Raw genomic sequence first — 23,545 nt, forward strand, 5'->3', positions numbered from 1 at the left:
CACCTCCAAAAAATCATACATTGATCTAATGCCTCTCGGCAAAAATATATATAACTGAACATGAGGTTCTTAAGTTTAACATTCTTATCAGACTGTATGAAGCCCCCTGCCACGTCACGGCAAACCTCTTAGTGGGTCCTAAAGTTTCCTGCCTTAAAGGAGCGGCGCCGTGCGCCAACCACCGCCACAGCGACGATGCACAAGAAGGGCGGGCGGCCCGGAGATTTTTTGGAGGTGCGGTCATGCTCTTTTTTTTGCATTGCATATTCTTTCCCCTTTCTTGGACCAGCACTCCTCCCATTTAGCACAGGTGATTTTAATTAGCAGGAGACTGCAAAGAGGGTCTAGCCTATTTTTGCTCTCACTTGAGAGCTTGAGGAAGGTGAGTCACAATGCTCCTTTCATGTGGTGTTGGTGCAGTGTGTCGGCCATTGTTGCTGTGGTTTTGTGCTTGTGGGGCGGCGCGGACTGTAGTCTTGGGGACTCGGTCTTGCAGCGTGGGCGCTGTGAGGCACCGGGCCACCCGCCCTGCTGGTGCATTGTCGCTGCGACGGTGGTTGGCGCACGGTTCTGCTCCCTTAAGGCAGGAAAGGTTAGGACCCACTAAGAGGTTTGCCGTGACATGGCAGGGGGCTTCAGAATGTTACACTAAGAACCCCATGTTCATTAGATCAATGTATGATTTTTGGAGGTGTGGTCCATGCTCTAACAGCCGCCGGGTCTTACAGAAATGTCGTTCCAGAACTTGGCCACGTCATGGTCGTTGGCACGCAGGAATTCGGTGAACCACCGGATGGAGCGTTTGCTGCCTCGATCCTCCGTCTCGTCGCGCTCAAAGTTCTGGTTGTGTTTGTTGACGGAGTAGTTGGTGAGATGCATGTACAGCTGGTTCTACGAGAGAAGACACAAGGCGTCACCACAAAGTACTGCACGGCGCCCACTGCTGGGGCACAGAGGAACTGCAAGGGAAATAGAGATATGCCCTTCATGTAATACCTGGCCATACATGGCACATGGGCAGCGCTGACACCCAGGAGCAGCCTTCTATACAGAAAAGGGGTATTCCCATCACAGAAATTTATGTCATAACTTTAAGGTATGAAAAAAAAACTAAAACAGAAATAGAATCATAGACAAGTAATTAGAAGAGCAAAAAATCGTCTCCACAATATGAGCAAAATCCCCCGGCTCATCTGTCATTACAGGGGCACTCCGATCATAGACGTATGGAATATGCCCAAAAATCTGCGTCTGACAGGTGCAGGAAGAGGAGGAAAGAAGAGACGCTGGCGCCACATGCAGGCGAGGAATGAGCAGAGACGTGGCGCAGACGTGCCCAGCTCTATGCATTCACTGCTCTGAGGGTCAGCGGAGCGAGACCCCACCCAGGCTCATCCCCATTGATTCGGCACAGTCCACACCAGGCAGGTCTGAAGCAGATTTCTTCAACCAGTTTTATTTGCTCTTTACACAGGTCAGTAAAAACAAAGCAAAAGAAAACCCCGGCGGCACATGTAAATGTGGAGAGAGCTGGGCTGAGTGCACAGAGTCCCCCGCACACGGAGTAGCGCTGTCCTGACACAGGACCAAGTGCACAGCGTCCCCCACACACGGAGTAGAGCTGTCCTGACACGGGACCAAGTGCACAGCGTCCCCCGCACACGGAGTAGCGCTGTCCTGACACTGGACCAAGTGCACAGCATCCCCCGCACACGGAGTAGCACTGTCCTGACACGGGACCAAGTGCACAGAGTCCCCCACACACGGAGTAGCGCTGTCCTGACACTGGACCAAGTGCACAGCATCCCCCGCACACGGAGTAGAGCTGTCCTGACACGGGACCAAGTGCACAGCGTCCCCCGCACACGGAGTAGCACTGTCCTGACACTGGACCAAGTGCACAGCGTCCCCCGCACACGGAGTAGCGCTGTCCTGACACTGGACCAAGTGCACAGCGTCCCCCGCACACGGAGTAGCACTGTCCTGACACGGGACCAAGTGCACAGAGTCCCCCACACACGGAGTAGCGCTGTCCTGACACGGGACCAAGTGCACAGTGTCCCCCACACACGGAGTAGCGCTGTCCTGACACTGGACCAAGTGCACAGAGTCCCCCACACACGGAGTAGCGCTGTCCTGACACGGGACCAAGTGCACAGTGTCCCCCACACACGGAGTAGCGCTGTCCTGACACTGGACCAAGTGCACAGCTTCCCCCACACACGGAGTAGCACTGTCCTGACACAGGACCAAGTGCACAGTATCCCCCGCACACGGAGTAGCGCTGTCCTGACACAGGACCAAGTGCACAGCGTCCCCCACACACGGAGTAGCACTGTCCTGACACGGGACCAAGTGCAGTGTCCCCCGCACACGGAGTAGAGCTGTCCTGACACAGGACCAAGTGCACAGCGTCCCCCGCACACGGACTAGCGCTGTCCTGACACAGGACCAAGTGCACAGTGTCCCCCGCACACGGAGTAGCGCTGTCCTGACACTGGACCAAGTGCACCGTGTCCCCCACACACGGAGTAGCGCTGTCCTGACACTGGACCAAGTGCACAGAGTCCCTCACACACGGAGTAGCGCTGTCCTGACACTGGACCAAGTGCACAGAGTCCCCCATACACGGAGTAGCGCTGTCCTGACACTGGACCAAGTGCACAGAGTCCCCCACACACGGAGTAGTGCTGTCCTGGCATGGGACCAAGTGCACAGAGTCCCCCACACACGGAGTAGCGCTGTCCTGACACTGGACCAAGTGCACAGAGTCCCCCACACACAGAGTAGCGCGGTCCTGACACTGGACCAAGTGCACAGCGTCCCCCACACACGGAGTAGCGCTGTCCTGACACGGGACCAAGTGCACAGTGTCCCCTGCACACGGAGTAGAGCTGTCCTGACACGGGACCAAGTGCACAGCATCCCCCGCACACGGACTAGCGCTGTCCTGACACAGGACCAAGTGCACAGCGTCCCCCACACACGGAGTAGCACTGTCCTGACACGGGACCAAGTGCAGTGTCCCCCGCACACGGAGTAGAGCTGTCCTGACACAGGACCAAGTGCACAGCGTCCCCCGCACACGGACTAGCGCTGTCCTGACACAGGACCAATTGCACAGCGTCCCCCGCACACAGAGTAGCGCTGTCCTGACACGGGACCAAGTGCACGTGTCCCCCACACATGGACTGGCGCTGTCCTGACACGGGACCAAGTGCACAGTGTCTTGCACACGGAGTAGCGCTGTCCTGACACGGGACCAAGTGCACAGTGTCCCCCGCACACGGACTAGCGCTGTCCTGACACGGGACCAAGTGCACGTGTCCCCCACACATGGACTGGCGCTGTCCTGACACGGGACCAAGTGCACAGTGTCTTGCACACGGAGTAGCGCTGTCCTGACACGGGACCAAGTGCACAGTGTCCCCCGCACACGGAGTAGCGCTGTCCTGACACGGGACCAAGTGCACGTGTCCCCCACACATGGACTGGCGCTGTCCTGACACGGGACCAAGTGCACAGTGTCTTGCACACGGAGTAGCGCTGTCCTGACACGGGACCAAGTGCACAGTGTCCCCCGCACACAGAGTAGCACTGTCCTGACATGGGACGAAGTGCACAGTGTCCCCCGCACACAGAGTAGCACTGTCCCGACACTGGACCAAGTGCACAGTGTCCCCCGCACACAGAGTAGCACTGTCCCGACACAGGACCAAGTGCACAGTATCCCCCGCACACGGAGTAGCGCTGTCCTGACACAGGACCAAGTGCACAGTGTCCCCCGCACACAGAGTAGCGCTGTCCTGACACTGGACCAAGTGCACAGCGTCCCCCGCACACGGAGTAGCGCTGTCCTGACACTGGACCAAGTGCACAGCGTCCCCCGCACACGGAGTAGCGCTGTCCTGACACTGGACCAAGTGCACAGCGTCCCCCGCACACGGAGTAGTGCTGTCCTGACACTGGACCAAGTGCACAGCGTCCCCCGCACACGGAGTAGCGCTGTCCTGACACTGGACCAAGTGCACAGTGTCCCCCACACACGGAGTAGCGCTGTCCTGACACTGGACCAAGTGCACAGCTTCCCCCACACACGGAGTAGCACTGTCCTGACACAGGACCAAGTGCACAGTATCCCCCGCACACGGAGTAGCGCTGTCCTGACACAGGACCAAGTGCACAGCGTCCCCCACACACGGAGTAGCACTGTCCTGACACGGGACCAAGTGCAGTGTCCCCCGCACACGGAGTAGAGCTGTCCTGACACAGGACCAAGTGCACAGCGTCCCCCGCACACGGACTAGCACTGTCCTGACACAGGACCAAGTGCACAGTGTCCCCCGCACACGGAGTAGCGCTGTCCTGACACTGGACCAAGTGCACAGTGTCCCCCACACACGGAGTAGCGCTGTCCTGACACTGGACCAAGTGCACAGAGTCCCTCACACACGGAGTAGCGCTGTCCTGACACTGGACCAAGTGCACAGAGTCCCCCATACACGGAGTAGCGCTGTCCTGACACTGGACCAAGTGCACAGAGTCCCCCACACACGGAGTAGTGCTGTCCTGGCATGGGACCAAGTGCACAGAGTCCCCCACACACGGAGTAGCGCTGTCCTGACACTGGACCAAGTGCACAGAGTCCCCCACACACAGAGTAGCGCGGTCCTGACACTGGACCAAGTGCACAGCGTCCCCCACACACGGAGTAGCGCTGTCCTGACACGGGACCAAGTGCACAGTGTCCCCTGCACACGGAGTAGAGCTGTCCTGACACGGGACCAAGTGCACAGCATCCCCCGCACACGGACTAGCGCTGTCCTGACACAGGACCAAGTGCACAGCGTCCCCCACACACGGAGTAGCACTGTCCTGACACGGGACCAAGTGCAGTGTCCCCCGCACACGGAGTAGAGCTGTCCTGACACAGGACCAAGTGCACAGCGTCCCCCGCACACGGACTAGCGCTGTCCTGACACAGGACCAATTGCACAGCGTCCCCCGCACACAGAGTAGCGCTGTCCTGACACGGGACCAAGTGCACGTGTCCCCCACACATGGACTGGCGCTGTCCTGACACGGGACCAAGTGCACAGTGTCTTGCACACGGAGTAGCGCTGTCCTGACACGGGACCAAGTGCACAGTGTCCCCCGCACACGGACTAGCGCTGTCCTGACACAGGACCAAGTGCACAGCGTCCCCCGCACACAGAGTAGCGCTGTCCTGACACGGGACCAAGTGCACGTGTCCCCCACACATGGACTGGCGCTGTCCTGACACGGGACCAAGTGCACAGTGTCTTGCACACGGAGTAGCGCTGTCCTGACACGGGACCAAGTGCACAATGTCCCCCGCACACGGAGTAGCGCTGTCCTGACACGGGACCAAGTGCACGTGTCCCCCACACATGGACTGGCGCTGTCCTGACACGGGACCAAGTGCACAGTGTCTTGCACACGGAGTAGCGCTGTCCTGACACGGGACCAAGTGCACAGTGTCCCCCGCACACAGAGTAGCACTGTCCTGACATGGGACGAAGTGCACAGTGTCCCCCGCACACAGAGTAGCACTGTCCCGACACTGGACCAAGTGCACAGTGTCCCCCGCACACAGAGTAGCACTGTCCCGACACAGGACCAAGTGCACAGTATCCCCCGCACACGGAGTAGCGCTGTCCTGACACAGGACCAAGTGCACAGTGTCCCCCGCACACAGAGTAGCGCTGTCCTGACACTGGACCAAGTGCACAGCGTCCCCCGCACACGGAGTAGCGCTGTCCTGACACTGGACCAAGTGCACAGCGTCCCCCGCACACGGAGTAGCGCTGTCCTGACACTGGACCAAGTGCACAGCGTCCCCCGCACACGGAGTAGTGCTGTCCTGACACTGGACCAAGTGCACAGCGTCCCCCGCACACGGAGTAGCGCTGTCCTGACACTGGACCAAGTGCACAGCGTCCCCCGCACACGGAGTAGCGCTGTCCTGCCACTGGACCAAGTGCACAGCGTCCCCCGCACACGGACTAGCGCTGTCCTGACACCGGGCCAAGTGTGCAGGTTTGACGCCGCGTGTATATACAGCGTCAAACCCGCAGAGTCCAGATGTTAAATCCCACGTCCACTATGCATGCATCAGAGGCTGCGAATCACACGCGGATACTGACATGCGGCGCGTCTTTAAGGACCACAGCATGTCAATTTCTCTTGTGGAGTCACTAGTCTCTGCAACAGAAATTTGACCACTAGAAAGTACTGAATGCGGTAAATCCGCATGGTTCAGTGAACACATTTGGATTTACCTGCGTTCAATAGAATGCAACGTTTTAGATGCAAAAGCTCTACTACGTCTGAATTATGGGCACAGAGCCTAAAATAAAAAAAGGCGTGGGTTCCCACATCATTTTTATAACCAGCAGAGGGAAAGCCGATCGCTGGGGGCTGATATTAGTAGCCGCGGAAGGGGCCATTAGCCAACAATGTTCCCTGGCTATTAATATCAGCCCACAGCTGTTTGTGTTATGATCTGCTACAAGCACTAAGGAAAGATAGGAGATCTGTCCCTACAATAGAACTAAACTGGATCCCTACGATGTAACGGGGAACCTGATCCTGCGATCAGACCCGCTAAAGTCCTCAGCTAGTCTGTACGAAGACCTATAGATGCAAGGGAGGGATCCCTACAAGAACTAGGGACTGGGATAAAGTTGGACACCTCCTAGCAGAAATTGTAGCAGTAAAAGACAAACACACAACATAGAACATAGAGGTCAGAAGACCTAGCAAAACTAACAGAGAAAGGTAACAGAGCACCAAGCTAGCTCAAGAGTAGAAATTACAATGAAGTCCAGCAAGGCCAGGAGGGCGGAGCCGGATTAAATAGGCAAAAAAGGTCATGTGACCAGCAAACTAGAAAAAAAAACAACAGGAGAGTTCTAACAGTTTGTTTAGCCTTTACTGGCTAAATTACAGGGGGACCCCAGAAAAAAATTGATGTTGGGTCCCCCTATAAAATCTAGCCAGCAAAGGCTAAACTCGACAGCTGTGGGCTGATATTAATAGCCAGAGAAGGAGCCATGGATACTAGCCTCCTCCGCGGCTATTAATATCACCCCTCAGCAGTCCCAGAAATGGCGCATCCATAAAATGCGCCAAATCTGGCGCTTAACCTCGCTCTTCCAAACTGCCCTGTGGCGGTGGCAGGGGGTAATGGGGTTGGGGTTCACGTCAGCCTTGTATTGGCGACTGATGTGAAGCCGAGGTTAGTAATGGAGGGCGTCTATAAGACTATAAGACGCCCCCATTACTAACCGCGTGGTAAAATGGTCGCAGCTTTTTCAATAAAAGACACGGCCAGAATAAAGTATTTTAAGGAAATAAAAAACACACAAGGTTCTAAAAAAATTTTTATTACATGCCTCCACAAAGCCTTCGATCTACTGAAAAAAAAAGTAAAAAAACAAACAACAATATTCCTCACCTGTCCGCCGTCAACGACGTAGTCCACGTACCGCCAAGGCCCCACGACGATCTGTGTCATTTCTACAACTGTGACATCAGAAATCACTGATGTCACAGCTGTAGAATACAGCACTGTATACTCACAGGGGTGTAAAATCACCCCCTGTCAGTATACAGTACTGCAGGAGGTCACTGGGGTTCATCAGCTGATGAGCCCCGGTGAGTTAGAGACTGTGGGAACATTCTTGTGAATGTCCCCACGGTCAGCTGATCGGTCATGAGACTGATCAGCTGATTACCAGCGTCCGTAATCAGCTGATGGTCATGTGACCATCAGCTGATTACTGGCGTCGGCAATCAGCTGATGGTCACGTGACCATCAGCTGATTGCTGCCGGCACTGATCACCTGATGGTCACGCAACCATCAGCTGATTGCTGCCGGCACTGATCACCTGATGGTCACGCGACCATCAGGTAATCGCTGACGTCACCGATCAGCTGATGGTGGCGTGACCATCAGGTGATCAGTGACGTCACCGCAGGTCCTGCCAGTACACTGCGGGATGCGAGTTCGCGCCCTGCAGTGTACCGCTGGACGCCGGAGAGACAACAGTCTCCTCTCCCGACCCGGGTACCAGCCGCAGCGCGATTCCACGCCTATTGATTTACATTGAAACGCAGCAAAAATATATTATACCTGCAGGTTTGCTGCGATTCAATGCAAGTCAATGGGCGCGAATTCGCTACGGAATGCGGTTTGTGCCGCAATGATGGCACGGCATAGCAGACCTAAGCATGGTAGACCTATTACCAAGCGGTTTTAATGCATTTCCGCGATCTTCTGATGGTGTGTTCAGACTTGAACCCAGGTGGAGGCCAGATGCTACTCCAGGACGGACTCTGGAGCCGTGGCAGCTGACCCCCAAATGGGCAGGGAAGCAGCATCGGCCAGGAACAGGATTAGCAGGACGGATACGGCTGGTAGACAGATGCAGAATTCAGGCAGAGGCAGGACAGGTACAGGAACATGTGACGGCCACAGGTACAGGATCACAGGTGCAGGTACACAGGTGCTGGTTCAGATGGCTCAGGAACAGAACAGGACTAGGCACAGGCAGGACGGGTTTGGGTATAGGTACAGCAGGGCGGACTGGAACAGGTGTAGACTGGGCGGGCAGGGTCAGGTAAACGGGATGGACAGGATCAGAATCAGAGCGCACAGATACAGGGACCTTACAACTACAACTAGGTAGCAGGAACTCACTGATACAAGCAAATTGCTAAGGCACCTTCCCTAAAGGGAAATAAATATCTAATGTCTCCCAGTCATTGGCTGGGAACATTTTCAGAAGCGCGCACACCCCCTTTAAGAAGCAGGGCGGGTGCGCCTTAAGCACTCTCCCAGGAGACCTGCGCAGGCCATAGGAGGAGAGAGATACTGGGGGAGCGTGGACAGGTAAGTGAACGCGCCGGCAACCCTGCAGAGGGGAGGAAGGGGATACGTGCAGGGGCGCCTTCACTGTTGTAACAGAACCCCCCCCCCCAACTCTCCCTTTTCTTCAAGGAATTTCTGTAGAAGAAGCGGAGCATGAATATTTTCTTTGGGCTCCCTCGACCTTTCTTCAGGTCCAAATCCCTTCCAGAAGCGACAGACACTGGAAGGGGGCTCCTGGCTGTTGTCCAATAACAATAAAGGATGGAGAACTTGTAGAAGACTCAATTATGTGGCTGTTATAGGAGAACTCTGCCCATGTGTAAGAGCTTGACCCAATCGTCTTGATGTGCGTTTGTGAAGTGCCTCAGGAAATTGGCCAGAATCTGGTTGATTCTCTCTACCTGTCCATTGGGGATGGAAGGTAGTATGCAGAGGAGAAATTCATGACAACGTTCAGAAGCTTACCAAAGCTCGCCAGAATCTGGAAGTGAATTGGATGGACATGATGTGACGAGGGAATCCGTGAAGACGGACGATGTGCTGGATGAATTACTCTGCAAGTTCCGGAGCAGACGGAAGGCGTGAAATGTGCCATCTTCGAGAAGCGATCCACTACTACCCAGATGACAGAACAGCCCGAGGACACAGAAAGATCTGTAATAAAGTCCATAGCAATATGCTGCCAAGGCACCGAGGGCACAGGAAGTGGTAAGAGTCGGCTGGATGGGATTTGCCTAGGAGTTTTGTTGTGGGCAGGCGGAAATGAACTCCATGATTTCCTTACGCATGGTAGGCCACCAATAGTGCAACATTCTAATCTGGAGCTCTACTTGCTCAGTGACCACCCGAATGGCTTTGGATAGGGGCTTCCCATCGACAGATGACACCAGCAACGGATTCTGGAGTTGTTGAACCCGGGATCTGGTAACGATCTACCACTCCTTGCTGTGTGAAGTTCCCTGCCGCACCGGAATCCAGATATGCTGTCTCACCAAACTGGGAACCTCCACAAGTCACAGATACGGTCAGAATCAATGGCGAAGAGGAATTGCTCTCACCCAGGGTAGCCTCTCCTAAAGGCTCTAGGCTTGGGAGTTTTCCGTCTTCTTGGGACAAGAGCGAATGAGATGACCGGTGTTTCCACAACAGAAGCACCAGCTCCTGGCATGACAAATCTCCTTCCTTTGCTCAGCCAGCCCCACGTTGTCGACTTGTATAGGTTCACAAGGTGCTGCGGGCATGGGATGCTGAGGTATGAGCGGCCTTTGGAAGGACAGAGCCAGACGAAGTGGTTGCCACTCATGCACCGAGAGAGCGCTCCTGTAACCGGAGATCAATTCAGGTGGCCAGGGAAACGAGATCGTCCAGAATGTCTCGACCAGCTAGCTCATCCTTGATTCTTCCAGACAATCCCTGCCAGAAAGCGGCCACCAGTGCCTAGTTGTTCCAGCCGAGTTCTGAGGCCACGGTGCAGAAACAGACAGCATACTGGCCTACAGACAGATTGACCTGGCACAGTCCGAGGACTCGGGATGAAGCAGCAGAGATAACTCGATCTGGCTCGTCAAATACCTTGTGGAACGCCTCCAGGAGGGTCTGCAGGTCTGAGATTATAGTATCTCCCCTTCCCCACAATGGGGTGAGCCATGCCAGAGCCTCCCTTCCAAGATGAGACATTAGAAATGCTGCCTTTGCCCAATCGGTGAGGAACTGGTGAACCAGCAGTTCAAAATGCAGCGAGCACTGGCTGGTAAAACCTCGGAATTGCTTCAGACACCCATCAAAAGATGGTGGTGCACACAGGCGGGGTCTAGGACTTGAAGCATGACTTGTGTATTGAATGGTCACTGCCTGGGTTACCGCAGCTTGAATTGGAGTGGATGCGGCGGCTGAGGTCAGAGCGTCCAGGCAGGTGTTAACAGTCCGTAGGTACGATAGGATCTGGTCTTGCTGATCTCTCCGACGGGTTATCTTGCGGTTCAGGTCAGACACAGGAGGAGTATGAGAGTCAGCAGGTTCCATAGCCTTAGCAAACTGTTATGCACGTGGTTGTGGAACCACTGTGCCACGGTCCGGGGAGAGCCTGGAGGGGTGTAACTAAGCGAGCACTTGGTTCTTCACTAGAGCCCCTTATGGGGCGGTGAGACTTGAACCCAGGTGGACACCAGGTGCTACTCCAGGACGGACTCCGGACCTGTGGAAGCTGACCTTTAAAAAGGCAGGGAAGCAGGACCGGCCAGGAACTAGATTAGCAGAAGGGATACGGCTGGTAGACGCAGAATTCAGGACAGGTACAAGAACACGTGACGGCCACAGGTACGGGATCAATGTTGCAGGTACACAGGTGCTGGTTCAGACGGATCAGGAACAGGACTAGGCACAGGCAGGACGGGTTAGGGTATAGGTACAGGAAGACGAACTGGAACAGGAGAAGACTGGGCGGACAAGGTCAGGTAAACGGGACGAACAGGATCAGATTCAGAGCGCACAGGTACAAGGACCTTACAAGTAGGTAGCAGAAACTCACTGATACAAACGAATGTTGCTAAGGCAGCTCCCCTTTGGAGAAGGTGCCTTAAATACCTAATGTCTCCCAGCCATTGGCTGAGAACATTTTCAGAAGCACACACGCCCTAAGCATTCTCCCTGGAGACCTGCTTGCCGTGCGCAGTCCCTGGAAGGAGAGAGACGCCGGGGGAGTGTGGACGGGTAAGTGAACACGCCGGCGTCCCTGCAGGAGGAGGAAGGGGATATGTGCAGGGGACCTGTCGTAACATCTTGTGGACAGATGAGACCAACACAGAGCTTTTTTGGTAAAGCACATCATTCTACTGTTTACCGAAAACAGAATGAGGCCTACAAAGAAAAGAACACAGTGCCTACAGTTAAATATGGTGGAGGCTCAAAGATGTTTTGGGGATGTTTTGCTGCCTCTGGCACTGGGTGCCCTGACTGTGTGCAAGACATCATGAAATCTGAAGATTACCAAAGGATTTTGGGTGGCAATGTAGCGTCCAGGGTCAGAAAGCTGGGTGTGCGTCCTAGGTCATGGGTCTTCCAGCAGGACAATGACCCCAAACATACTTCAAGAAGCCCCCAGAAATGGATGGAAACAAAGTGCTGGAGAGTCCTGAAGTGGCAGCAATGAGTCCGGATCTAAATCCCATTGATCACCTGTGGAGAGATCTTACAATGGCTGTTGGGAGAAGATGTCTTCACATATGAGAGACCTGGAGACGATTGTAAGAAGAGTCCAAGATCCCAGCTGAGAGGTGGAAGAAGCTGATGGTTATAGGAAGCGACTGATCGCAGGGATTTATTCCAGAGGGTGCAACCAAAGAGTAATCCGAGAGTGACAACAATTTTGTCCGGCCCATTTTGGGGGTTTTGTGTGAAATTTTGTCCAAGGAAATAAACCCGCGTATAACAAAAGATGTGGAATTGTGATAACTGTCTGGGAGAAAGACTTTATTTTCTGGTACAATTTCTAGGGTGTCAACACTATCAGCCATGACTATAACTTGAGATGGGGGGGATTTGTTTCAGGCTTCGGCTCCGCACCGTTTGCTCTGCCGTCTCTCGTACTTGTGTGTTTATATTATAACATTAAAAAAATCAGCATAATTTATCATAAATCGCCTGTAAACAGTCGGCGGCTGCACGGCACCAAGGAGGTCACCGAGCACAGAAGACAAACATGTGGATGGATGACAGCCGAGCCGTCATGATCTCAGCATCAGCGTGAGCTCGGAACCGAAAGTTTCATTAATGTTCAGAACTTCCATGGTACATATAGATATATATATGTGTGTGAGGACCTGTAACAATGAGCGGCCACGAAAGTCACAGTGATCGCCACACGAAGGATCGAGGTGGTGTAATTCCATGTGACGCGTCTGCCACCTGGTGGTCACTACTGAGATTACACAATCTATTTTCAGTGGTGTTTTTATCATTTCTATAGGACACTAGTCTGGAGTCTCTGACGTCTGTACATTGTTTTTTTACCAGATTTTCTATCGTTTTTATTAATTCTGTTCATTCCAATGGGTTTTCAAACAATTCACAAGATCTTTATATCTTTTTTCACATGTTCAGATTAGTGATCGCAGCAGATCTACATGAAAAGCTCAAGAACTTTATCAATACTTTGGCTGTGATTTATCATTTTATGGATGTGTATTTTTGCTTCCACTTCACTTTGGCTTTTGCGCACTTTTCCACCGGTGTTTTCAGTCCTCGTTTTGCATTCGCTCCACAGATTTATTATTTCTTAAGCTGGAAAATTGGAATAAAAGTGTCCTAATATATTCTAGTCGTCATAATGGGGTCATCCGGGCCTTTAAAATGGCCGTTGCTTAGGACATGCTATCTATCATTATCAGCTTGTCGGGGGTCTGACTCTCGGCACACACCCTTTCTGATCCGCAGTCCAGTGAGCGTCGCGGCCCTTTCTCGGTTTACGCAGCTTTGTACATTTAACAGCAGATTTTTGGGATGTAAGATGAAGGGCAGCTGCTGTGCGATCGGTGGGCATGGAGTACAACGCCTGTATCCTCACTGATCAGCGTAGACCACGAATGTGCAACTAGTGGGGTCCGGCACCTCACTATTCAGCTGGATGAATAAGCCGCAGCCGTCCGCTGATCTCTGCATCCTCTTTGCCGTCCGCCAATTGTTGCCTCCTCTTTGCAGTCCAATTGCTGCCTCCTCTTTGCAGTCCAATTGCTGCCTCCTCTTCGCACTCTGCCGATCACTGCCTCCTCTTCGCAGTCTCCTAATTGCCGCCTCCTCTTCATAGTCCGCCGATTGCCGCCTCCTCTTCGCAGTCTGCCGATTGCTGCCTCCCCTTCACAGTCCACTGATCACAGCGTCATCACCATCCGCTGTTTTCCACATCCTCTTCACCTTCCACTGATCGCCACATCCTCTTCGCCTTCCACTGATCGCCACATCCAATTCGTCGTCCGTTGATTGCCAGATCCTCTTAGCCGTCCGCTTATCACAGCGTCCTCACCATCCGCTGATTGCCACATCCTCTTCGCCATCCACCAATCGCCATATCCTCTTCGCCATCCACCGATCGCCATATTCTCTTCGCTGTCCGCTGATCACCGCGTCCTCTTTACCCTCCACTGATCGCCGCGTCCTCTTCGCCATCTGCTGATGGCCACATCCTCTTCGCCGTCTGCTGAACATCATATCCTCTTCGCTGTCTGCTGATCGCCACGTCCTCTTTACCCTCCACTGATCACTGCGTCCTCTTTACCGCTTACCAGGCACAGTGCCGCACAGCTCCTGGTGGTAGAGACTGGTTTGGCAGCTCAGTCGCAGGCCCTTAAAGGAAACCTGTCGGCAGCTGATCCCTTTATATACTGCTGCCACCACCTCATGCTCCTTAGTGCACGTTCTCACTACCTCTTTATATGCGTACAATATAGCGCCATACCCTTTAAAATAATTTCATAAAAGTCCCGCACTGCATATAAATCTGTGCTGTGCGGTCAGATGTCGCCGGTCCGCGCTTGGCACCTCCTTCCTGCCGGGATCGCCGACCCTCCTTCATTGATCGATGTGTCCAGCAGATGGTAATGAGACGTCATCTACGTTAATCAAAGAGAGACATGTGGGCAGAGCGCGGTCCGCAGACTCCCATGTGACTGCTCCGATTGTGTGCGCGCTGTGGGCATATAACGGTGTGGTTATATGTGGGCACCACCGGATCTCAGGTGAACGGGAAGTATCCCGGCTCCCCGGGACTTTCAGTGACGCTGTAGAAACCGCATTTTATATAAAATGTTATAACTTTTATATCATCTTAAATACTGATGTCTACAAAGAAAGGGGCGCAGCACGATGAGAGTCTATTTCCATCAGGCAGACCCCACAAGTCCGTCACGGTGAGACCACCCCTCCATACTCCATCTACCTGGAGCCTTTAATCACGACTGTTACCCTGGAACAACTTCATGTGATAAGTCAGCGAGATCCATAAAAATGTCGCCGGCTGCAGAGTGTCCGTGACGGCCATCAACAACAGGGGGTCACGCTGCGATCCGCGGTATTAAAGGCCCCCCCCGGTAATGAATGGATCCTCGGGGAGCGCCGTCACCAAGACAAATCTCCAGATGGTTTTGCTTAGAGAATCTCTTCCGATTTGTGATAGATCATATTGTAGGAGGCCACCGAGATCTTCACTCCTTTCTCACAATTATATTGTTTACGCCGCTGCGGCCATTTATAAACCATAATTACAATAAATGATACCGCGCAGTGTTTACCTCGAGACGTGAGTGTGTGTGTGTGTGTGTGTGTGTACGCACGGGCCTGAGGATGGGTGGTCCGGCCGGCGCAAGTAATGAGCCGTGTGGGAAATTCATTAGTTACACATTCACTCAGATTCAGACAACGCAGCGGCGCCGACACGGCACAAGTGTTCTCCATTTACTGCGTCCTCCTCCACAAAGGGTTACTGGGAGGTAAAAGGGGATCCGCAGAGATCTGGTAATAAATGTATCGGGAGGGGGGGGGGGAATTGCTGGATAATTCCTAATATTTAAAGGGGTCGTGTGAAATAAGTCCAGAGCTTTAGGGCTGCCTCTCCGCCGCTGCACAGTGATTGTGTACAGGCTGCAGTGGTCATAAGGCAGAGCTGTAGCCAAGATGTCACCACTGCAGCCTGTCCACAATCACTGGCGCAGCGGTGCAGAGTCGGCACCGGCCCCGGGAGGGCGAGTATCAGCGGATTTTATCACAATCAATAGGGACAGAAAGAATTAGTGACAAAGAGGTGAAAGGGGAAAACAAAACCCCTATGAAGGAGCCTGACAGTAGGTTTGTGTCATTGCAGCCGTCTGGGTTTTACCATGCGGCAACTGAGAAAACATACTTTGCAAACCTGTCCAGGAACAGCGGCGCTCCATTCATCATTTGCAGGTCTTTTTTTACTGTTTTTTGTGGTGAATTCTGCAAAGAAGCAAAAGTAGTTCATGACTTCTCTGCAAAATCACGAATTGGGCGCAATTCATCATTGCATTTGTGTCCGCTTTCTCTCTAGTTTTCACTTTTCCAATCACGCCTTTTTATAAAGTCTATTTTGTAAGTATTCACCTGCGATTTGGGGTTTTGTTTTTTCCCCATGTTTGTCATTGTTAACGGGGTTTGATGCTTTCGGATGTTTTCGGTTTACTGATTAATTGTGACAATTTTAAAAAGTCAGTCATTTATTTGTGTAAATTTGCTCCAGTCTTTCCCTGGTCTGAATTTTTTGCACAAATATTGCAACATTTCAGTAAAATGTGTGACTTTTGGTGATAAAAAAGTAGCAAAAAAAGGTTAAAATTGAAATAAAAAACGTTCTATGTTTTTTTTATGTTGAATAATAAGCCGCATGTGCCATTTTGAAGAATTTGGAGCAAAAAAAACGTCAACAGCTACAAGAAAAGAAAAGAGAATGTGACTTTAAAAACAAAAAAAAAACCTAAATGACGAATGTAACTGGGATAACTGCTCCAGGTCGCCCATCCCCCAATCTAACAAGAGACTCAATGTGCCACATTCCTGAACTGTAAAAGGTCCTTACAATATTCAAAGTGTCCACTAGATGGCAGCAGCACACCAAGGCAGCGCAGTATGGAACATACAGAATATTAACTCTTAGGACATTTTTCGTTTTTCCCTCCCTTTCTTATTTTTCCATCTATACAGTCGCAGCAGCCTTCTTATTCGATGGATGAGCTGCAGTTGTGAATGACACCATTCACTTTACTATATAATGTACTGGAAAACAACAAAAACAATTGTGCCGTCACCTGTAACTTTTTAATTTTCTGTTGATGAAGCGGTGCGAGCGGTTGTTTTCTGTCCATGGAGCGGTGCGAGCACTTGTTTTCTGTCCATGGAGCGGTGCGAGCACTTGATTTCTGTCCATGGAGCGGTGCGAGCACTTGTTTTCTGTCCATGGAGCGGTGCGAGCACTTGTTTTCTGTCCATGGAGCGGTGCGAGCACTTGTTTTCTGTCCATGGAGTGGTGCGAGCACTTGTTTTCTGTCCATGGAGCGGTGCGAGCACTTGTTTTCTGTCCATGGAGCGGTGCGAGCACTTGTTTTCTGTCCATGGAGCGGTGCGAGCACTTGTTTTCTGTCCATGGAGCGGTGCGAGCACTTGTTTTCTGTCCATGGAGCGGTGCGAGCACTTGTTTTCTGTCCATGGAGCGGTGCGAGCACTTGTTTTCTGTCCATGGAGCGGTGCGAGCACTTGTTTTCTGTCCATGGAGCGGCGCGAGCACTTGTTTTCTGTCCATGGAGCGGTGCGAGCACTTGTTTTCTGTCCATGGAGCGGTGCGAGCACTTGTTTTCTGTCCATGGAGCGGTGCGAGCACTTGTTTTCTGTCCATGGAGCGGTGCGAGCACTTGTTTTCTGTCCATGGAGCGGTGCGAGCACTTGTTTTCTGTCCATGGAGCGGTGCGAGCACTTGTTTTCTGTCCATGGAGCGGTGCGAGCACTTGTTTTCTGTCCATGGAGCGGTGCGAGCACTTGTTTTCTGTCCATGGAGTGGTGCGAGCACTTGTTTTCTGTCCATGGAGCGGTGCGAGCACTTGTTTTCTGTCCATGGAGCGGTGCGAGCACTTGTTTTCTGTCCATGGAGCGGTGCGAGCACTTGTTTTCTGTCCATGGAGCGGTGCGAGCGCTTGTTTTCTGTGTGATGAGCCGGTGCTTTCATCTTTGTGTACACACAAGATTTTGATCCCTTTTTTTTCCGTTTTTATGGAGGGGAGGGATGTGGGATTAACAAAAAAAATGCCAAATCAACCATTTACCCCCAGGCATCAAAGGGGTAGAAAACCAGCAGTGACGTGGGCCTTCTGTAGATTCCCGGCTGCCATGATAACTCATCAGCCACCAGCAATCTCGTTATGGAGGGGGAGGAGGACAAAGGGGGAAAATACAAACCATAAATACCAGTGATTAAGGGGTTAAACAGCGGCAGTCGGAGCGCAGCTGCAGTTACAGGCAGATGCCGGCTGTATAACGCAGCTCCTGAGCCGGCTCCATACACCCGAACCCGACAGAGGATGAGCTATGGAAGCCGTTCTCACACAAAGCAGTAGAGGTCCGATGTGTCACTCAGGAGAAATCCTGTGCAAAAGCCATATGCAAATCAGGCTGGAGGTGCACTGGGGGCGTGTCACCAGAAAGAAGCAGAAGTGCATTGACACGCCCCCAGTGCACTTACAGACTAATCTGCATGCGGCTTCTACTTGGACAAAGAAAAAATGTCACCACTGTTCCCTTTTATCAATGTCTTAAAACAAATTCAGCCTTGTTTGCACCCAGGGAAGATTTAATGGTCCCCGCCACACCCCACCGTGCCCCACCGCACCCCTCCGTGCCCTCACCCAACCCCGCTGTGCCCTCACCGCACCCTGCCGAGACCCCGTGCATCCCTTCGTGCACCCACCACACAACTCTACGATTAGTTATACCCGCCAACAGGAAAAAGCGACATACAGCTACCACTGGGGCGAACATCATCTGCCTGTTGCTGGCAGCATCCAGATTTCAGCTCCGGAGGCTCTTTGGAATATAAAGCAGCCGCTTCACATCTCTCCGCTTATCTCCCATTGTCTCCATCACATGCACTCACCAGATTGGATTCGGAGGGCGGGTGATACTTCTCAGTGCCCATTCGCACCAGCCCGTCGTTGTACAGGAATATCCTCAGGGGGTCGCAGGACGTCACCAGGATGTAAATCCGCAAATCGAACTTGTATCCTTCCAGCAGGAACGGCTTGTCCAGATATTCCTGGACGATGAGATGTTCCTGAGCCTGCAGCTTCTCACCGTTCCGGATCAGAGAGATCCTGGTGGAAAAAAGGAGACGATGCTGACAGCTCAGGAGAGGTAAAACAGCGCGAGGACTGAGGGGGAGGAGCGTGACCCCAGCGCAGGGTCCGAGGGGAGGAGCGTGACCCCAGCGCAGGGTCCGAGGGGAGGAGCGTGACCCCAGCGCAGGGTCCGAGGGGAGGAGCGTGACCCCAGCGCAGGGTCCGAGGGGAGGAGCGTGACCCCAGCGCAGGGTCCGAGGGGAGGAGCGTGACCCCAGCGCAGGGTCCGAGGGGAGGAGCGTGACCCCAGCGCAGGGTCCGAGGGGAGGAGCGTGACCCCAGCGCAGGGTCCGAGGGGAGGAGCGTGACCCCAGCGCAGGGTCCGAGGGGAGGAGCGTGACCCCAGCGCAGGGTCCGAGGGGAGGAGCGTGACCCCAGCGCAGGGTCCGAGGGGAGGAGCGTGACCCCAGCGCAGGGTCCGAGGGGAGGAGCGTGACCCCAGCGCAGGGTCCGAGGGGAGGAGCGTGACCCCAGCGCAGGGTCCGAGGGGAGGAGCGTGACCCCAGCGCAGGGTCCGAGGGGAGGAGCGTGACCCCAGCGCAGGGTCCGAGGGGAGGAGCGTGACCCCAGCGCAGGGTCCGAGGGGAGGAGCGTGACCCCAGCGCAGGGTCCGAGGGGAGGAGCGTGACCCCAGCGCAGGGTCCGAGGGGAGGAGCGTGACCCCAGCGCAGGGTCCGAGGGGAGGAGCGTGACCCCAGCGCAGGGTCCGAGGGGAGGAGCGTGACCCCAGCGCAGGGTCCGAGGGGAGGAGCGTGACCCTAGCGCAGGGTCCGAGGGGAGGAGCGTGACCCTAGCGCAGGGTCCGAGGGGAGGAGCGTGACCCTAGCGCAGGGTCCGAGGGGAGGAGCGTGACCCTAGCGCAGGGTCCGAGGGGAGGAGCGTGACCCTAGCGCAGGGTCCGAGGGGAGGAGCGTGACCCTAGCGCAGGGTCCGAGGGGAGGAGCGTGACCCTAGCACAGGGTCCGAGGGGAGGAGCGTGACCTTAGCGCAGGGTCTGAGGGGAATAGCGTGACCCTAGACCAGGGGCTGAGGGGAATAGCGTGACCCTAGACAGGGGCTGAGGGGAGGAGCATGAAACTAGTGTAGGGGCAGGCGGAGCATGAAACTAGTGTAGGGGCAGGCGGAGCATGAATGTATTTCAGAGGGCGGAGCATGACACTAGTGCAGGGGGGGCAATAATGTAATTCAGAGGCGGAGCATGACACTAGAGCAGGGGGGGGCATTAATGTAATTCAGAGGCAGAGCATGACACTAGTGCAGGGGGGGCATTAATGTAATTCAGAGGCAGAGCATGACACTAGTGCAGGGGGGGCATTAATGTAATTCAGAGGCAGAGCATGACACTAGTGCAGGGGGGGCATTAATGTAATTCAGAGGCAGAGCATGACACTAGTGCAGGGGGGGCATTAATGTAATTCAGGAGGAGCATGACACTAGAGCAGGGGGGGCATTAATGTAATTCAGAGGAGGAGCATGACACTAGTGCAGGGGGGGCATTAATGTAATTCAGAGGCGGAGCATGACACTAGTGCAGGGGGGGGCATTAATGTAATTCAGAGGCGGAGCATGACACTAGTGCAGGGGGGGGCATTAATGTAATTCAGAGGCGGAGCATGACACTAGTGCAGGGGGGGCATTAATGTAATTCAGAGGCGGAGCATGACACTAGAGCACGGGGGGCATTAATGTAATTCAGAGGCGGAGCATGACACTAGAGCACGGGGGGCATTAATGTAATTCAGAGGCGGAGCATGACACTAGTGCAGGGGGGGCATTAATGTAATTCAGAGGCGGAGCATGACACTAGAGCACGGGGGGCATTAATGTAATTCAGAGGCGGAGCATGACACTAGAGCACGGGGGGCATTAATGTAATTCAGAGGCGGAGCATGACACTAGTGCAGGGGGGGGCATTAATGTAATTCAGAGGAGGAGCATGACACTAGTGCAGGGGGGGCATTAATGTAATTCAGAGGCGGAGCATGACACTAGAGCACGGGGGGCATTAATGTAATTCAGAGGCGGAGCATGACACTAGTGCAGGGGGGGCATGAATGTAATTCAGAGGCGGAGCATGACACTAGAGCAGGGGGGGCATTAATGTAATTCAGAGGCGGAGCATGACACTAGTGCAGGGGGGGCATGAATGTAATTCAGAGGAGGAGCATGACACTAGTGCAGGGGGGGCATTAATGTAATTCAGAGGCGGAGCATGACACTAGTGCAGGGGGGGCATGAATGTAATTCAGAGGCGGAGCATGACACTAGTGCAGGGGGGGCATGAATGTAATTCAGAGGAGGAGCATGACACTAGAGCAGGGGGGGCATTAATATAATTCAGAGGAGGAGCATGACACTAGTGTAGGGGGGGCATTAATGTAATTCAGAGGCGGAGCATGACACTAGTGCAGGGGGGGGCATTAATGTAATTCAGAGGAGGAGCATGACACTAGTGCAGGGGGGGCATTAATGTAATTCAGAGGCGGAGCATGACACTAGTGCAGGGGGGGCATGAATGTAATTCAGAGGCGGAGCATGACACTAGTGCAGGGGGGGCATGAATGTAATTCAGAGGAGGAGCATGACACTAGAGCAGGGGGGGCATTAATGTAATTCAGAGGAGGAGCATGACACTAGTGTAGGGGGGGCATTAATGTAATTCAGAGGCGGAGCATGACACTAGAGCAGGGGGGGCATTAATGTAATTCAGAGGAGGAGCATGACACTAGTGCAGGGGGGGCATTAATGTAATTCAGAGGCGGAGCATGACACTAGAGCACGGGGGGCATTAATGTAATTCAGAGGCGGAGCATGACACTAGTGCAGGGGGGGCATGAATGTAATTCAGAGGAGGAGCATGACACTAGAGCAGGGGGGGCATTAATGTAATTCAGAGGAGGAGCATGACACTAGTGTAGGGGGGGCATTAATGTAATTCAGAGGCGGAGCATGACACTAGAGCAGGGGGGGCATTAATGTAATTCAGAAGGAGGAGCATGACACTAGACCAGGGGGGGCATTAATGTAATTCAGAGGCGGAGCATGAAACTAGTGCAGGGGGGGCATTAATGTAATTCAGAGGAGGAGCATGACACTAGTGCAGGGGGGGGCATTAATGTAATTCAGAGGCGGAACATGACGCTAGTGCAGGGGGGGCATTAATGTAATTCAGAGGAGGAGCATGACACTAGTGCAGGGGGGGGCATTAATGTAATTCAGAGGAGGAGCATGACACTAGACCAGGGGGGGCATTAATGTAATTCAGAGGCGGAGCATGACACTAGAGCAGGGGGGGGCATTAATGTAATTCAGAGGAGGAGCATGACACTAGTGCAGGGGGGGGCATTAATGTAATTCAGAGGCGGAGCATGACACTAGAGCACGGGGGGCATTAATGTAATTCAGAGGCGGAGCATGACACTAGTGTAGGGGGGGGATTAATGTAATTCAGAGGCGGAGCATGACACTAGTGCAGGGGGGGGGGCATTAATGTAATTCAGAGGAGGAGCATGACACTAGTGCAGGGGGGGCATTAATGTAATTCAGAGGCGGAGCATGACACTAGTGCAGGGGGGGGGGCATTAATGTAATTCAGAGGAGGAGCATGACACTAGTGCAGGGGGGGCATTAATGTAATTCAGAGGCGGAGCATGACACTAGTGCAGGGGGGCATTAATGTAATTCAGAGGAGGAGCATGACACTAGTGCAGGGGGGGGCAGTAATGTAATTCAGAGGCGGAGCATGACACTAGTGCAGGGGGGCATTAATGTAATTCAGAGGAGGAGCATGACACTAGTGCAGGGGGGGGCAGTAATGTAATTCAGAGGCGGAGCATGACACTAGTGCAGGGGGGGGCATTAATGTAATTCAGAGGCGGAGCATGACACTAGTGCAGGCGGGCATTAATGTAATTCAGAGGCGGAGCATGACACTAGTGCAGGGGGGGGCATTAATGTAATTCAGAGGCGGAGCATGACACTAGTGCAGGGGGGGGCAGTAATGTAATTCAGAGGCAGAGCATGACATTAGAGCAGGGGGGGCATTAATGTAATTCAGAGGCAGAGTATGACACTAGTGCAGGGGGGCAGTAATGTAATTCAGATGCGGAGCATGACACTAGTGCAGGGGGGGCATTAATGTAATTCAGAGGCGGAGCATGACACTAGTGCAGGGGGGCATTAATGTAATTCAGAGGCGGAGCATGACACTAGAGCAGGGGGGGCATTAATGTAATTCAGAGGCGGAGCATGACACTAGTGCAGGGGGGCATTAATGTAATTCAGAGGCAGAGCATGACACTAGTGTAGGGGGGGGCATAAATGTAATTCAGAGGCAGAGCATGACACTAGTGCAGGGGGGGGCATTAATGTAATTCAGAGGCGGAGCATGACACTAGTGCAGGGGGGCATTAATGTAATTCAGAGGCAGAGCATGACACTAGAGCAGGGGGGGCATTAATGTAATTCAGAGGCGGAGCATGACACTAGTGCAGGGGGGCATTAATGTAATTCAGAGGCGGAGCATGACACTAGTGCAGGGGGGCATTAATGTAATTCAGAGGCGGAGCATGACACTAGTGCAGGGGGGCATTAATGTAATTCAGAGGCAGAGCATGACACTAGAGCAGGGGGGGCATTAATGTAATTCAGAGGCGGAGCATGACACTAGTGCAGGGGGGGCATGAATGTAATTCAGAGGCGGAGCATGACACTAGTGCAGGGGGGGCATTAATGTAATTCAGAGGTGGAGCATGACACTAG

At 53.4% G+C, this 23,545-nt stretch overlaps 1 protein-coding gene across 12 annotated transcripts in view; it reads right to left on the reverse strand.

Moving 5' to 3' along the window:
• TTLL7 (tubulin tyrosine ligase like 7) overlaps nt 1-23,545 on the reverse strand; it is a 202,691-nt gene that overhangs the window by 113,503 nt on the left and 65,643 nt on the right. For all 12 annotated transcript variants that reach the window (XM_073643985.1, XM_073643984.1, XM_073643982.1 and 9 more), the window contains 2 exons: nt 18,544-18,760; nt 727-891 (listed from right to left, as the gene is read on the reverse strand). In XM_073643985.1, coding sequence (XP_073500086.1) covers nt 727-891; nt 18,544-18,760 — 382 coding nt within the window. The remainder of the gene's footprint in view (nt 1-726; nt 892-18,543; nt 18,761-23,545) is intronic.

The sequence above is a fragment of the Phyllobates terribilis genome, unplaced genomic scaffold (assembly GCF_046119375.1).
Source record: "Phyllobates terribilis strain yellow unplaced genomic scaffold, ASM4611937v1 Scaffold_8__6_contigs__length_399053987, whole genome shotgun sequence".
NCBI classification, from domain to species: Eukaryota; Metazoa; Chordata; class Amphibia; order Anura; family Dendrobatidae; genus Phyllobates; species Phyllobates terribilis.